Genomic DNA, 17,700 nt, shown 5'->3' with positions numbered 1-17,700 from the left:
CATGCTATAAACAGCATCATCACACTGGGTGATATCATGATGTAAGCAGGTCTAGACCAACCCCCAAGGAACTCATTCATTGACTGGTTGAAATCCTGTCAGTCATCAAACTAATGAAACAACTTCAACAGAAAAACCTCTTGAAAGATATCCAAATTCATCCTGACCCCATGGCTACACTGTTCAACATATCAAAAAAACATGAACCGTCGAAGAGGAGCATAGCTGAGATGGATGAAAAAGTCTCTTTTTCTGTTGCCAAATGGTGGGACTATACCAAGGTGTCACTTTGTGCATGTGATTATCATCATAACCATCATAACCAATAACCTGTGAAGTTTTAGCCGTATCAAGCAATGTACAGAGAATTTATGAGGCATTTCCTGTTTGCCTGGTGAGACATATAAATTCATTATCACCATTTCAAAGCCTTGTAAGATATTAAAAATCCCTTTGCAATTTAACATCAGCAAAATTTTCCCATCATGTATACCATATCTGGCTGAAGGAACCGCCTAGGAACACTATTTCAAAATAAAACACATCAAAATGCACAAAATCCAAAATAACTCACTTCCTGTTGGGTGTGGCTAAAATAATGTCTTCGACTTGGAGAAATCCACAGATAAACCAAATTTGGTGTGTGTACATGAAACTATATGCTGGGCACAAAACTCAACCACAAATGGTGGCACTATAGAGTCACTGGACCACACCCGGGGCCAAAGCTCTGTCCCTGTGTACCTGTCATAAGCACCAATGTGCGCGCCAAATTTCATGAGTTTTCACCCATCTCAAAAAATGGTCAAGTCTTGAAGAAAAAAAATCCTCATAGATCCAATAAGGTCCTGAGCACCTGTCACATTATGTTGTACTCAATTAATTTAACTGTACAGAAATTTGTTTAAAATCTAAATGAAGGTTATAATTAGTGTTAATAGCACTTAAGTAGTTAAGTAGTACCTTACAGCAAAGGCTAAATCCCACTGGCAACCACGATCATCATGCAGTCGAATGGTATAATAGGTCGTGTATTATAATATACGTAAAGCTCTTAACCAAAGAGACTATAGACCAGCATGCTGATGAAAGAAGTTAAAAAAGTCCATTCAGAATTTCATTTCAAAATTAAAAGTCATTCAGGATTGATCTTTCCTTTTAAAATTCCATCTTATTATTTAGTTGTTTCATTTAAAGCAAGTGATGTACTGTAGTGGTTATTTTATAACTCATGAATTTGTCAGTAACTAAAATGAAAATAACAGCTTTGTAGTAATGAGAGTGAGCAATGAGGAAACTCGACCTGCTGATGGGATCTGGGAGATTAATGGGTTAAAACAGTTGTTTAAAGATTAATATGCAAGTTGTACAGGGTGAAAAAGTCTCGTCTTATTATTCACTTATTCATATTAGCACAAATCATTTAGTAATTACTATGAATTATTCACTAACTACAGTGAAAATAATAGAAAGATTTGTAGTAATGAGAGTGAAGAATAAAGTCTGGGTGTGCTGATGACATTTAGGGGTTTAAGAGGTTAAAGCAGTTGCTTAAAGGGTGAATTTTTTTTTTTTGATAGAAGGCAAACATGAAAACAAATATCCCTTTGTTGTCAAGTCCACTGATCTCCAGCCTGTTGAAAAACCCAGCCCTGGCAGATAACAGAGCAGCCGTCTGCAATGATAAGATCTGAATCCTTTATAACTATATAATATACATAAACAGAGAGAAATTGTGATGTAGCAAATAGATCAAAGTGAGAGAGAGGCAGATAAAAACCATTCTTTGAAGAAATAGAGACAGATAAAGCCACGAGAACAGTGCAGTGAGAGGAGACGTGAGCTCAGAGAACTTGCTTTGCATAGCGGGAGACGGCTTTATGGCAGAGGAGCAGAGGAAGAGCTTGCGGAGACGCGCTCCAACTCCATTCCTGCCACCTCTCTGAAGACAGAAAGAACCTAGAAGATACACCAAGTGCATCAGCATGGTTAGCAACACGGCATGAAACATGCATGATAGGTGGATCTGGAGCAGGAATGACAGGTTTCCACTGTGTTTGGAATGAGACATGAGTGTGTGCGTTCTCCAGAAGAACCGCCTCCTTCCATTCTGCCATCAACTGATCATGTTAAATAATACTGTGGAGAAACTGAACTTGATTTTATACAGTCTATGGACGTGATGTGACCCTAGTGATTACTGATAGACTGTCTCAGTGTCACCTGCGAAAAATCAATTGCGTTTTAAAAAAGAAAAGAAAAAACATCCACTTTCAAAGCTGCTTCATAGTAACGAGTAATGAGGACGTTGACAGAAATGTAGTGGAGTAAAAAGTATGAAATTTGTCTTTAAAATGTAGTGACGTTAAAGTCATAAGGTTTCAAAAAAATAATACTCAAGTAAAGTACAGTGTAGCAGTTCGTATGGGTGGGTGGAGCACAGAGGACGGCAGGACAGAGATCAGGTTTCGGAAAAGGGCTTTTATTGCCACACTTTTCAGTGAACAATATTTATATTACACAGATAGACACACACGACAGGCATCTTGTTCGGGGATCATCTCCTCTGCTCTCACTCTCCCTCCTTAAATAGGGCGTGGTCACTGGGAAGACACACAAACACAGGTTAATTGCTCTCAGGTGTAGTGATTCTGCCACTTACCTTCCCTGACTCCGCCCTCCTGTCACAGACCAGCGCTTGACCACGCCCCCGCTGCCACATACCCCCACCGCCTGACTCAGGCCGGGCAGCCGTCCGGCCTGCAGCCGACTCCCCCCCCCTTGATGGGAGAGGAAGTCCGCCACGACCATCTGCGCCCCCGGCCTGTGGACCACCTTGAAATTAAAGGGTTGGAGTGCCAGATACCAACGGGTGATCCACGCATTGGCATCTTTCATGCGGTGGAGCCACTGGAGGGGCGCGTGGTCCGAACAGAGGGTGAAGGGGCGCCCCAGCAGGTAGTAACGGAGGGCGAGGACTGCCCACTTGATTGCCAGACACTCCTTTTCAATGGTGCTGTAGCGCCCCTCATGCACTGACAGCTTCCTACTGATGTAGAGGATGGGGCGGTCCTCCCCCTCCACCTCCTGGGACAAAACTGCCCCCAGCCCTCTGTCCGACGCATCGGTCTGCAATACAAAGGGGAGAGAAAAGTCAGGGGAGTGTAAAAGTGGCCCCCTACACAGTGCAGCCTTTACCTCTGAAAAAGCCCGCTGGCATTGCTCCGTCCACTGGACCGGATCTGGGCCCCCCTTTTTAGTGAGATCAGTCAGCGGGCTGGTGACGTCCGAATAATTAGGTATAAACCTACGGTAATAGCCAGCCAGCCCCAGGAACTGTCTCACCCCCTTTTTGGTCTTGGGCCTCGGGCAGGCCGCAATCGCTGCCGTCTTATTAATTTGGGGACGCACCTGCCCATTGTCCAAGTGGAAGCCCAGATACCGTACTTCCACCCGCCCAATCGCACACTTCTTTGGGTTGACTGTGAGCCCCACTCGCCTCAGCGGCCTAAGGACGGCCCTCAAATGTTCAAGGTACCTCGGCCAGTCATTACTATAGATGATTACATCATCTAGATACGCGGCCGCATAAGTGGTGTGGGGGCGGAGGACTCGATCCATCAGCCACTGAAACGTCGCGGGTGCCCCAAACAGCCCAAACGGAAGTGTGACGAATTGGTGTAAACCAAACGGTGTGGAAAAGGCCGTTTTTTCTCGGGATAGTGGAGTCAAGGGGATCTGCCAATATCCCTTCATTAAATCCAGTGTTGAATAAAAGCGAGCCGTGCCGAGTCGATCGAGCAACTCATCAATACGAGGCATTGGGTACGCGTCAAACTTAGACACCGCGTTGACTTTTCTATAGTCCACACAGAACCGGACCGACCCGTCGGCCTTGGGTACCAAGACCACCGGGCTGCTCCAGTCACTGTGGGACTCCTCGACGATGCCCATTTTGAGCATGGTCTCAAGTTCTTCCCGAACTACCTTTTTTTGTGTTCGGGTAGCCTGTAAGGGCGGCTACGCACTACCACCCCCAGGGGCGTTTCTATGTGGTGCTCTATGAGGTTCGTGCGACCGGGCAGGGGTGAGAACACATCCAAAAACTCGGTCTGCAACTGGGCAACCTCCGTGAGTTGGGTCGGGGGGAGGTGGTCTCCACAGGGGACTGGAGAGGTACGGGATGCCAATGCTCCTTTTTGAACCTCCGGCCCCAGCTCCGCCTTCTCCGGAACCACCGACACCAACGCCACGGGGACCTCCTCATTCCAGAGTTTCAGCAGATTGAGGTGGTAAATCTGTAGCGCCCCACCCCTGTCCGTTCGCCTCACCTCATAGTCGACGTCCCCGACTCGCCGTGTGACCTCAAAGGGTCCTTGCCACTTGGCGATCAATTTGGAGCTCGAAGTGGGCAACAGTATGAGTACTTTATCTCCCTGTGTGAACTCCCTAAGGTGCGTACCCTTGTTGTACAGGCGGGCTTGCCATTCCTGGGCCTGCCGCAAATTCTCCTGGGTTAGGTGGGTGAGTGTGTGGAGTTTTGCGCACGGGTCCATAATGTATTGAATTTCGTTCTTGCTTTGTGAAGGTCCCTCCTCCCAATTTTCCCACAGCACATCTAGGATGCCGTGCGGCTTGCGCCCATATAATAACTCGAACAGGGAGAACCCCGTGGAGGCTTGGGGAACCTCTCGCACTGAGAACAACAAGGGCTCGAGCCACTTATCCCAATTACATGCGTCCTCGCTTACAAATTTTTTAATGATATTTTTGAGGGTGTGGTTGAACCGTTCTACTAAACCGTCCATTTGTGGGTGATACACACTGGTGTGGATCGGCTTAATCCCCAATAACCCATACAGTTCGCGCAGTGTTCATGACATAAACATAGTGCCTTGATCAGTCAGAATCTCTTTTGGGATTCCGACTCGGGAAATGACGCGGAAGAGCGCCTCCGCAATACTGCGTGCTGAGATATTGCGCAGAGGCACTGCTTCCGGGTATCGCGTTGCATAGTCCACCAGAACTAATATAAAGCGGTACCCCCGTGCTGACCGATCTAATGGCCCGACGAGATCCATCCCGGGTTTCAGCACCACTGTAGCAGTTCGTATGGGTGGGTGGAGCACAGAGGACGGCAGGACAGAGATCAGGTTTCGGAAAAGGGCTTTTATTGCCACACTTTTCAGTGAACAATATTTATATTACACAGATAGACACACACGACAGGCATCTTGTTCGGGGATCATCTCCTCTGCTCTCACTCTCCCTCCTTAAATAGGGCACGGTCACTGGGAAGACACACAAACACAGGTTAATTGCTCTCAGGTGTAGTGATTCTGCCACTTACCTTCCCTGACTCCGCCCTCCTGTCACAGACCGGCGCTTGACCACGCCCCCGCTGCCACATACAGATACTCAAAAAGTGTACTTAAGTACAGTACTCAAGTAAATGTACTTCATTACTGTCCACCTCTGGATGTGTTAAACAACTTAGAACATGGCACCTTTGGTGGCAAACCACCCGATTTTTAGTTGAGCAAAAGTATTGAACCGACAGTGTTAAAGGGGTTGGGGTACTCCTCTTCAGGAGCTGAAATGCATGCTCTATTGAGTTAAACTCTGGCGATTGACTTTGCCAATCTAAAACCTTCCACTTTTTTCCCCTGATGAAGTGCTTATTGTGTTGGCAGTGTGTTTTCAGTCATTGTCTTGCTGCATGATGAATTTCCTCCCAAATAGATTATAAACTGACAGACAGAATATTTCTCTAGACTTGTGAATTCATTCTGCTGCTAACATCATGGGTTACATCATCAATAAACATTCGCAAGCCCATTCCAGAAGCAACCATGAAAGCCCAAGTCATGAGCAGATCCTTTCTTTCTCCACACTTTGACCTTTCCATCACTTTGGTAGAGGTTGAGCTTGGTTCCAGAACTTTTGTGGCTCATCTCTGTACTGTATTTCCTTGTGAGTTCCAATCTGGCTTTCTGATACTAATCTGCATGTCTTTGGACTGTGGGAGAAAACCAGAGCACGTGAAGGAAACCCACAAAGAGAACATGCAAACTCCACACAGAAAGGCCCCAGTCAGCTGCAAGGTTCAAACCCACAACTTTCTTGCTGTGAGGCAATAGTGCTAACCACTGCACCACCGTGCCACCTAATTCTAGATTGAGATGTAAATATCAGGACTTCAGAGCTAAAATTCTGATCTCATATTCCTCTCATGATCTTAAACCCAACTGCCTTCACTGCATTACAAGAAAAGGATTGGCCTTGCCTAAAATGACTTTGACAGCTTTCACAGGCCTTCTGAGGCACTGCACAGCTATAAATTTAGAAAATGCCTGTGCACATAATATTTCTCCATTGCAATGGAAGAACGCACTATATAGCCTGTTTTATGTAACTCTTTTTATGTTTGCCTGTGCCAATATAGCCTACATCACCTAGGGTGCTAGCATCAGTGCTTTTAACAAAGCAGGATGTTAAAGCTCTACCTGATCCCGAAACACTACTGAAAATTCCACTGTAAGGCTTTAAAGATAGAGTGGGCATGAGACGATGAGCTTCCTCCACAGCTAGCTATCCATCACCCCACACCTGCTCAATTATCAGATCAACACAGATCGTGAGGAAAAAGATACTGTGATGGAGTAGATGTCAGAACTGAAAGGATGGTAAACTATGTTGGCAGCTATTTGGAATTGTTTAAAGAGCAGATAATTGGAGATTGCTCAAATCATTATTTGGCATGAATGCAGGTTGAGCTTGGAATCCCTCCTGCATTGTTTGGCTGGATGGCATTAACATTGGGCCAGAGAAATTGAAGTACATGCACTATCAGTGTTAAATGACACAGAGCTTATATACATCCCGGTTGACTTTATTGGAACGCCAAAAACACATAATGCACAATTAACTGTTTGCTGAAATGCTGTGAATAACAATGAAATTCTTACAAAAACACAAACATGCATTTATTTTTACAGTGTCTCTGATGTTCTGTTAAAATAAGAATGTCATATATTAGGATAGGTGATTAAGGCTATAATTCATTATTTTATTCACATTCACTGGATATGAGCAATCGCACGCTCTGATTGGCTACTGTACTACTAGGATATCAGCTCATATACCGTGAGTACAGAAAAACTAAATGGCGGAGCGTGTTGCTGAACCAACTGAGGACAGAATAAAAATTCTACTCGAAAACAGAACCCCAAAAAATACAAAAAAGCAACAAAATATGGAATAAAAGTATTTGATGCTAAGAATGCATTTTTTCCCCCTCAAGAATTATTATTATAGCATTTTTCACAAATTGCTACTGTCATTTCACTGGTTTGTTTACATTCTAAGTGGAAATGATTTTGTCACACATTTTGTATAAGTTTTTATTTATCAAGTTTGCAAAAAATAAAAATAAAAATGCTCCGTTTCTCAAAATCCAGTGAATGTGGATCGAATAAAACAGTCTTTCCACTCAATCTTGTTGTACATGGCTCATACCCAACTTGGTGCTACACGCCTCATTGGGTATCAGCTCATATACGACTCAATTTCATGGAATAACTTAATTATTAACAAATCTTGCTCGTCAGTCAGAAAAGTCATATTTACTGACATACAGTAGCTTTTCAATCATGCATCCTCGTGCACACTTTCACTGCCTTTAATGTACAGATTGGCTGGTGATCCAAGCCAAGAAAAACATGCCTGACATCATCCAATAAAACAAATAAACAAGAGAAAGCTGTCATGATGTACTTTTGCCCTTCTGTAAAGAAGTCTTGCTAAAATGAGCAATAATTTGTAATGTCTGGATAGACAGTGTGTGCAGTGTCAGTACTCAGTGACTCAATCTGATCTTTAACCCTCGACATACAAATGTCATCACCGTCTGGAACACTGATGTTAAAGTAGAAATGAAGTCAGAGACTCTGAACACTTCACAGCCAGAGGAATAAATATTTGGGCTGAACATGATGATCACAGCTATGTGTATAAATCAATAAAACATGTTTGTGCATCAGAAATCTCTTGTAAGTTTATTAATAAATATGTGTACGCTGTACAAATGAGAGACATTATGTATAAACTACACCACCCTAAAGAAACAAGTTATTCTGTTTTATTGATTAAATGACCTTTAACAAGGTATCAGTTGTTCTGTGCATTGTTTTATGTACAGTCAACCCCACAATTATTGACATCCTTCAAGAGAAAATTAGTGTATTTTTTTTAATTCATACAATGACAGGAGAAACTACTTACTGTTCCTCTTGTAAATTTATATATATAAAAACAGTTATTCCATGAAATCGAGTCGTACATGAGCTGATAGCTGACAAGGTGAGGCACGTAGCGCTGAGTTGGCTATAAGCCATGTGTCAGGGATGGGTTGTAGATGAATGTAAGTGCAGAAATGTCTTTATTATAAAAACAACAACAGGCAAACAATCCAAATCAGCAGGCAAGATCATAAATGGGAAACAAGCAAACGGTCACGCGAAGCACAAACAGGGTATCACAGGCACAGACAAGAACGGAAACATGGAACGATAGGAAATCAATACAGAAAAGAAAGGCTCGTTAATGTGTACGTAATGTAGCGCAATACTTCGCACAGAGTGTGCGTTGACACAGTCTTTATATAGGCATGCTAATGCATCTTAATCCTATGCAGGTGTACCTTGTTAATGGCGTGCATGCGAGAGTCCGCTTGATGCGCATACAGTCCAGAGCGTGCCTGAGAGTCCTTCTGGTGCGCATGCCAAAGCGCGCAGGTCTGACAGAACCCCCTCCCAAAGAGCTCCCGTTGGGAGCATAACTCCATCCTTCCTGGCCCCAGGGATGAGAGCCTGATGCTGGATGCCATGCCATCATCACGTCGCTCTGTGCAGACATGGCACCAGATACTTGGCTTAGGTGAGGGGTTAGGCTCAGGCTCAGGACAGGACTTGGACTCTGGACTGGAAGTGGGCTCAGGCTCAGGACAGGACTTGGACCCTGGGCTGGATGTGGGCTCGAGCTCTGAACATGACTTGGACTCTGGGCTGGAAGTGGGCTCGAACCTTTCACATGACTTGGACTCTGGACTGGATATGGCCTCGAGCTCTGGACAGGATTTGGGCTTAGGACTGGACAAAGGCTTTTGTTGTGGTCTGGTCATGGGCTCCTGGCTGGACATAGGCTCAAGTTCTGGATTGGACTTGGGCTGGAGCTCTGGACATGACTTTGAATCTGGACTGGACTCAGGCATCAGCTCGAGCTCTGTCTGCGCATCTTTCCAGTCCTGGTCAGGACCCAGCGGTGAGACAACGACATCTTCATGGCCGGGAGGTGGCAAGACAATGACGTCTTCATAGCCGAGAGGTGGCGGGACGACGACGTCTTCATAGCTGGGTGGCGGCAGGATGATGACATCTTCATAGCCAGGTGGCGGCGGGACGATGACATTTTCATAGCCGGCTGAGACAGAGGCCACCCTGTAGTCCTCTGGCACCGGTTCTGGAGCTGGCTCTGGTTCTGGCACTGGCTTTTGCGCTGAAGCTGACACTGGCTTCAACTCTGGCATTGGCTCTTGCGCTGGAGCTGGTACTGGCACTGGCTTTGACACTGGCTCCGACTCTGGCTCTAGCTCTGACTCTGACTTAGGCATTGGCTCTGACTTTGGCACTGGTTCTGGCACAGATTCTTGTACTGGCACTGACTCTTGTGCTGGTCCTAGCTCTGGCTCTGCATGGGTCGCTGGCTCTGACTCTAGCTCTGGTTCTGACTCAGGCTCTTGCTCTAGCAGTGGCTATGACTCTGGTTCTGGTGCTGGCTCTGGCCCTTGTTCTAGTGGTGGCTCTGGCTTGTGCTCTGGTTCAGTCGCTGGCTATGGCTCTGACGCAGGCTCCAGCTCTAGCCCTGGTTCTAGCTCTGGCTCTGGTTCAGGCGCTGGCTCTGATGCAGGTTCTGGCTCTAGCACTGGTTCTAGCTCTGGCTCTGGTTCAGGTGCTGGCTCAGGGAATGACTGTGGAATGGGCTGTGGGATTGGCTCTGGAGTGACAACCTCTGGAGGGAGCTCTGGAGCAATGGCCTCTTCTGCTGCTGCTGCGTCAGCTTCAGATGTGATAGCCCCCTCCCAAAAAATTTAATGGGGTTCCTCCTTCTCTAATGCTTCATAGATAAACTGGAACATGGCTAAAAATGTCCGTGAGCTCCGGAGGCACAGGTGCTCTACTCTTATGAGGTACTCTGCCCATCAGCATGCCTGTCCAGTCAGCATGCAGCTTACCCAGATAGGGTCTGGAGGCTTGGGGTCTTCCAGGTCTGCATAAAAGAAGGCACACTGCAGGCTGAATCTCCTAGGGTGATATACTCCATTGTAAGGTGCTGGGATGTCTATTCCAGTATGCCACTGGAAAACTGAGGCTAGGGGCTGAGATATGGAAATCCAGAAGCAGCATGGAATAGCGAACTGGAGCACTTCTGCTACATCCATGTTAGGGCGAAGTATTTTGTCAGGGATGCGTTGTAGATGGAAGTAAGTGCAGAAGCGTCTTTATTATAAAAATGACAACAGGCAAACAATCCAAATCGGCAGGCAAGATCATAAATGGGAAACAAGCAAACGGTCAGGAGAGGCACAAACACGGTATCACAGGCACAGACAAAAACGGAAACACAGAACAGGAACGGGAACCAGGAAACCAGGAAATCAATACAGAAAAGAAAGGCTCGGTAATGTGTATGTAACGTAGAACAATACTTTGCATGGAGGCATGCTGATGCATCTTAATCCTATGTAAGTGTGCCTCGTTAACGGTGCGCGTGCGAGAGTCCGCTCGTGAGTCTCTACTCACAGTATAGGAGCTGATAGCCTAGTAGTAGCATAGCCAATGAGAGTGCATGGTTGCTCATATCCAGTGAATGTGGATGGAATATATATTTTTTTCTCTCTCAGAAACATGCAGTGTGGTATTATTGGTACACAAAAATGATCACAAAAGTGATCATTCTTGAGGGGCGAAAAATCTCCACAAAACTGTCCCTGCCTTTGACCATTTTATACTCCAGCTTCCCTAGAGTCTAATCCCTTAGACATACGTAACCATAGAAGGAAACTTAAACAGATATCGACACAAAAAGGTTGTTGAGATGAATATATGTGATAATGGATTTTCAACACTACATAGGCAGTCAACAGAAAACAGGTTGCCAGGATGCATGAGCCCCTGACTGATGTGAGGTGCTGCCAAGTGTCAACTATTAGATGTAACCTTTTATAACAATGATATAATATATTAAAGAGGTTCTTCCTTAAAGAAACCCACACACCCACAGCTTGAAACAAGCATCGCTGGAACTACAAATAGAATATTTTGCTGTACTGAGATGAGAACATAAGACTGCATAGAGAGAAAAGTACCAGCTGTCCAATGTAAAATATGGTGATAGGGCTGTTTTTCCGTGAGTCATCCAGAGCTTCTTGTAAAGATTAAGGGCTCCAAACCTGGGTCACTCTTTTCAGGAGGTTTATACTTGCCCATAGATGGCACTTGTAATAAGATAATCCTCCCAAACATCCATCCAAAGCAATCAAAAATGGCTGTGGGACACAAAATCAGTGTTTCCCAATGTCTCTTGATTTGAACTCTCCTGAAAGCATGTTGTCTGAAATGAAGAGGGAAGGCCATGTGTACAAACCTAAGACTATAAAGGAGTTTAAATGTTCATTAACAAGCTGTCCCTCTACAAGTTCTCTCTAAACTTATTAGACATTACACAAAGAGGCTTAGTGCTATCGTTCTCTCCAGGGAGGCTTCAGCAATTAATCGGTGAAACTACTGTTCTATAGAAACAAGGCACTACTTAAGAAACTTATTGAAACTTATGTTGAGTTCAAATAAAATGTTACAGTCAAAATATACCTAACGATGTCTATTTTTCAATGTCTATTGTTCATTTTATATTGTCAAGCCAGTATGGCCTGCTGGAGCTGACTACACAAAATCAATTCCCTACTCAATGGAGGCTTGTGTTGATTTCAGGTGCTGGGTTTGCACTTCAGCAAAGATGTACTGTCCAGAGCAGCAGTTTTCTTCAGAAAATTGATGGATATTATTACTAGGACTGGACAGACATGGAACTAACCACGATGTGTCACATCCTTTGGAGAAGTGCACAATTATGCAATTATGCCACCTCTTACTTCATCAAACACTCTAAAGCAGGGGTGGGCAATTATTTTTTCCATGGGGCCACATGAGAAACAGAACATTTTGTGGAGGGCCGGACCAAAAGGCTGAACTAAATTCTGCATAATATTAATTGTATTTCTTTATATAAAGCAATAAATAACATTGTTTTTACAAGCTGCTAAGACTGGTAAGAGTATGGAAAAAACGAGGTTGCCTTACAAAAAATGTCATTTATTCAATCAAATTTCCCAAAACAATGGTTAACAAAATGTGAACGTTTGTACCTTTTTTTCAGTCACATTCACCCCAAAACACAATAAAGAGATCACAATATTGTCTTTCTACTCCAAATATCAAGCAAGATACATCTTATTATAATAATGATGCCCACATTTGTAGTTTAATCACCTCATTTGGTGTTTTTCAGTTTTTTATTTGTTCAGTGAGAGAAATCTAGTCTCTGTTGGTCTTTAACAAGTGCATCAAAGTCAGGTTGAATGTCTGAGGTGGAGATGCGAAGCACAGCTGACAGATGATCAGTCGATTCGGTGTAGGAATCAGATCTACAGATCGGCTCGGGCTCCGGTGCCTGCTGGTGACGTCACACTATGTGATTGGCTGGACCGTTTGAAGGATGACATAAAAGTTTGTGGTTGGTCTGGACAAATTACGGAAGTAGTTATCGCGGGATTAGGTTTCATGGGATTTCATATGTCATATTCATGTCGCACGCATTGCGTTTTTGTTGAACACAACTTCAAAATAAAAGCAATGCACATTCAGTCCATGCATGAGGTAAAATTAGAAAATACGTTTATTTTGTAATTTCTAATTAACTTTACGCAGGCCGGTCAGAATGAACCAAAGGGCCGGATGTGGCCCGCGGGCCGGAAAATGCCCAGGTCTGATCTAAAGAGTTCTTCAGTTTGTTGCACAGGGAAAACCTTAACGTATAACTTCACCCCCAGCGCCGAGCCTAACTCCACCCACTGCATAATTCTGAAAAATGTAAAAAAAAAAAAGTGGGCAAGGGGCTGAGAAGGGTAGTGGGGTGGGGAAGGGGGTTGTGGATGTGTGAGATAAGAGTTGCTCAGTGAATATCGAACAGCGAAAATGAACACAGTTTCACAGACTCCCACTCAAGGGTGGGGACTGAGGGAGGTGGGCTGTGCACCTCTGGTTATAGGGCATAAACATTCTTCTTTCCTTTTTTTTTTTTATAAAAAATATTTCATGACGTAGAGAAGTACCAAACGGTTGACTCTGCGTCAGCATTGGCCTTGCAACCATCAGAACAATTTTAACCAGTAGATGGCGTTTTGGGCCATTTTCAAGCCATAAAATGGCAATTTTTATGTATAAAAATGGTAATTAGGTCAATATCAACACCAGCAATTATGTGTTTCATAACAATATAGTCATAATTTAGTTTACAGCTCAACAAACAAATTTGACGATGACATATCTCTTTAAAGGTTCTATGTAAAACCTACAACAGAAGATTTCCCTTTCAGACAAGGTTCGAGGTAGAACCTCTTGAGAAACTAGACATGTTCAACATCCATAACTCTTGAGGAACTTGCTCTATCTCTCGCTCTCTCTCTGTTTTTTTTTTTTAAGTGTCCTTGATAAATGACAAGTTTAGCCGAAGTAGGCAGGGTTAGCACCTTAGTTTGAAATTAAAAGGCTGGGGATGTCAGGGAACAGTTTACATTTAAAGAATGTCTGGTATAAACCAAACCAGTGAGCTTGATGTATGCACTCCAAAACCCCAATCAGTTTGAAAAACCATAGCCTGTGTAAAATCAATCAAAAATCATGCAGGCATTGACATAGTAAATTACTTATGAAGCTCTGTAATTATAAAATACAACGCTAAATCAGGTACAATATATGCTGCATTTATGAGTCTGGATAGTTTCATTTTTCTGCACTTCAGCATCTCTGTTTTCAGAGTGGATTTATAACTTTCCATTTCCTGCTGCCATCCATCAGAGTTCTCACTGCTCTTCCACATATATTATGTACATAGTCTGGGTCAATGATGCAAACATGATCTTTGGGTCTCCATTACTGTGTATTCTGTGATTTACAAAGTTTAGTGCTCCACAAAGGTCCCAATCTGATAGAATGGACTAATTTATGATCTGTTCTCAGACATAACCACCTGCCCATGATGTCAACACCAGACACAGTTAGAGCACATGCCCTGGTGAGCCACAATTCAAAAACCCAGTGGGCATTTAAAAAGCTACACCCGAGAGTGATGGAAAAATACTTCATGAGCACTGCAAAAAAGGCTGAAACAATATAATCACTCCCCCTCCCACACACACACTCAGGGTACAGTATGTATACCATGTTTCACTGTCGGAAGCGATGCTTACTGTCATTCAGTGACTATGCATAAGTTGTTTGTGTCTAAAAGCCTTAGATTCACTTATATACTGTACTTATATTCACTGATGTTTACGATGTTTAATTCCAAATGCCAGACCAGACTGTACTTATGGAGCAGCTCCAGCAAAGTAGTATAACTAATTGAAGGTGACTTCTCTGACAGAAGGTTTGATGGCTATAATTTTTGTTACTTGAATGTAATTGGATGTCAAAGACACATGGCTATACCGGTATACTGCACGCTCTCTCTCACTGTTAATGAAAGAGCAATTGCTTTGTATAATTCCTGCTCAGTGTTTGGTTCTGTGCATAGAGCCTTCCATCTCAGTAACTGGCAGAGTCATAAATGACAGAATAAATGTGCATAAAATGAGGTGTCTGATTAGCAGCACACTTGATCCGTACACTTCCAGCTGGACTTTGGAAAATGACAAAGAATTTGACTGCTAATTGACAAACTGTGCAGGTGTTCAAAAATTAAACACTCAGGATCACATCTGCTCAGACATAGACCAGCAATACCCTCATACACATACCAAACCTCCAGAGACATACACACACAAAAACTCATTTAGTGCTGGGTCAAGAGTGCAGAAAATAATTCATCCAGCTTCCTGTGCCAAATATAACATATAAGGAACACATAATGTATACCTGTGAAATGATTTATCCTATAGCTTGGAAGCCTGTCAAGAAAATGACCTAGTGCTTATATTAAATGAAAAATTATCTTCAGATTTTACCTGGAGAAGAAAATACAGAGCATAGAACATATAGATACTTTAGATTCTGGAGAACACTACAGGAATAATACAACTTTTTATTACCATCCCATGGACTCAACTTTTAAGCACGGTCCATATATTTTCAATACGGTTGAAGTCAGGACTTGTTTTAACACGTCCATTTTCAATAGGGTCCTGACTTCAACCCTATTGAAAATATATGGACCGTGCTTAAAAGTCGAGTCCACTCCAAGAAAAAAAAAAAAATTGAACTCTACCAATTCTACCATGAAGAGTCATGAAGTATCCAACCAGAATTCTGCCAGAAGCTTGTTTATGGTAAACAAAAATGTTTGGTCAAGGTGAATCTTACAAAAAGACATTTATCCTCCACAACCAGCTCTGATGCGTGTTTGGATTCATTGTCTTGTTGTAACTCCCAAGTCGTATTCAAATTTCTGATGGTTTACGCTGAATAATTCTGAGGTAGTCCTCCTTCTTTATTATTCCATCCACTTTGTGCAATGAACCAGTTCCACTGGCAGTAAAACAGCCACAGATCATGATGATCCTACCACCACCACCAGCTGGTACAGCATCCCTCTGTACATGGTCAAACAACTCAATCTTTGTCTCATCTGACCATACAGTTATCCTCCAGAAGGCTTTTTCTTTGTCTGTGTGGTCAACTTCAAACTTTAGTTAAGCTTGAAGGTGTTAATTTTGGAGCAGGGTGTTATTTCTTGGATAGCAGCCATGGTGATCTGAACTGTAGAAAGTGACCCATCAGCTTCCAGTTCATGGCAGGTCTGTGCCATGGTGGTTCTCAGGTTGTTCCTGACCATCCAAACCAATTTCCTTTCAGCTGAGGGTGACAGTTTAGGTTTTCTTGAAGCAAAGTGGCTTGACAAAGTGACTACACCTCACTGATCTTGGAATTTGCAGTTGTTGCAAATGGCTCCAAGAGACATTCCAGAGTTGTGTACATCTGCGATCCTCTTTCTCAGATCTGCACTGAGCTCCTTGGAGTTTCCCATTTTACTGTGTGCTGGTCAATCCAATGAGTGCTGTAAACAAACCCTTTTTATGAAGGCACAGAGAAGATACCAGCTGTAATCAATCATAATCACTAACAGGAAGTTAAGAGACCTCGGCCTTGGCAAGATAAGAGACATTTTGGAAGTCTCAACACCTCTGAATTAATAATCTAAGTGAGCATATGCAAATTTTTTGACCCTGGATGTATAATTTTGACCCTGTATTGATTTCAGAAAACCCAAAGAAAATTAAAACTTGTGCACCAAATTCTAGTGGTTTTTTTTTATTAAAGATGTATACTGTACAGTCATTCTGCCACAGAAAAATAACAGTTCAAAGAAATTACTGAAAGCCCAAATATTGCCATGACATTCATATCCAAGATGACATTCATGTCACTGTATGTAAACTTCTGACCACAACTGTATATATATTTATATGTTTTTTTCTGTTCATTATTGCACTGTATTCTGTCTTTGTTTGGATCAAATTACAGGAGAAAGTGAATTTGAAGTTGCTTCACATTTAAGGCTACCACCACAATATCGTATCTTATGTGTGTATGTTAATATTGCTCACAAAATAGATGTTAATTGATTTTTGTGGAATTTATACATGCATACAACTGAAAAAGCAACAGACGTAGTGCGTACATCAGGATGGATGGGATAGTTTTTACATACATAAGTTTAATCCATGGCTTCAGGTTAAGAACTAGTAAATCAAATGTGTAGGACATCCAATCCCAGGTACTCTTGTCAAAACACCTGGTTATTAATCATATTGTCTACTTCAGAAAGTACACCCACACTGGCTACCTGACAATGTCCTAAAGTTTATGCTGCTACCTACTACTACTGCTGCTGCTATAGAGTCCCATCCAGAGTGTATTCCCACACTGTGCCCAGTGTTCCCAGCAATTTCAATAGATTATATTTTCTTGACACTGTGTCCCAGTTAGTTAAAGCAAAGAATGTTAAAACCATTTCTATGTTTTTATCAGCAAAATTTCACGAACGTTTGTTGTGCAGTTCTTTTAGACAGAATAGTCGAGCCAATGCAGAACTGAAGTAGGAAGTTATGTGCTCAAAGTGATAAATCAGTTTTATGAGTAAATGGATGGAATCTACAAAAGTAGACATGCAGAATGATGAATAATGTATATATACAAATATTGCATCTCTCATAGTGTTAGTTAGCCACACTGCATGTGTGCTCATGTATATTCCCTGGGTGTGTAAAGGGCTGACTTTTAAATTAGAGATGAGTGACAGAAATGAGCTGCCAAAAGCCAAACATTAATGAAGCACAGATGGCCACTAGACCCATGAGATGTCTCA

The 17,700-nt window shown here is 42.9% G+C and overlaps 1 protein-coding gene across 4 annotated transcripts in view; it reads right to left on the bottom strand.

Annotated features, from left to right (window-relative positions):
- kcnip4a (potassium voltage-gated channel interacting protein 4a) overlaps positions 1-17,700 on the bottom strand; it is a 154,034-nt gene that overhangs the window by 44,701 nt on the left and 91,633 nt on the right. The window contains exon 2 of one of the 4 annotated variants that reach the window (XM_060923899.1): positions 1,858-1,959. The exons of the other annotated variants lie outside the window; for them this stretch is intronic. Within the exon in view, the coding sequence (XP_060779882.1) occupies positions 1,858-1,959 (102 nt within the window). The remainder of the gene's footprint in view (positions 1-1,857; positions 1,960-17,700) is intronic. 4 annotated transcript variants of the gene reach the window in all.

This window comes from Neoarius graeffei, chromosome 1 (genome assembly GCF_027579695.1).
Source record: "Neoarius graeffei isolate fNeoGra1 chromosome 1, fNeoGra1.pri, whole genome shotgun sequence".
In the NCBI taxonomy this organism is placed as follows: domain Eukaryota; kingdom Metazoa; phylum Chordata; class Actinopteri; order Siluriformes; family Ariidae; genus Neoarius; species Neoarius graeffei.
The sequence above is the reverse complement of the archived record's forward strand: the minus strand, read 5'-3'. Positions and strand labels throughout refer to the sequence as shown.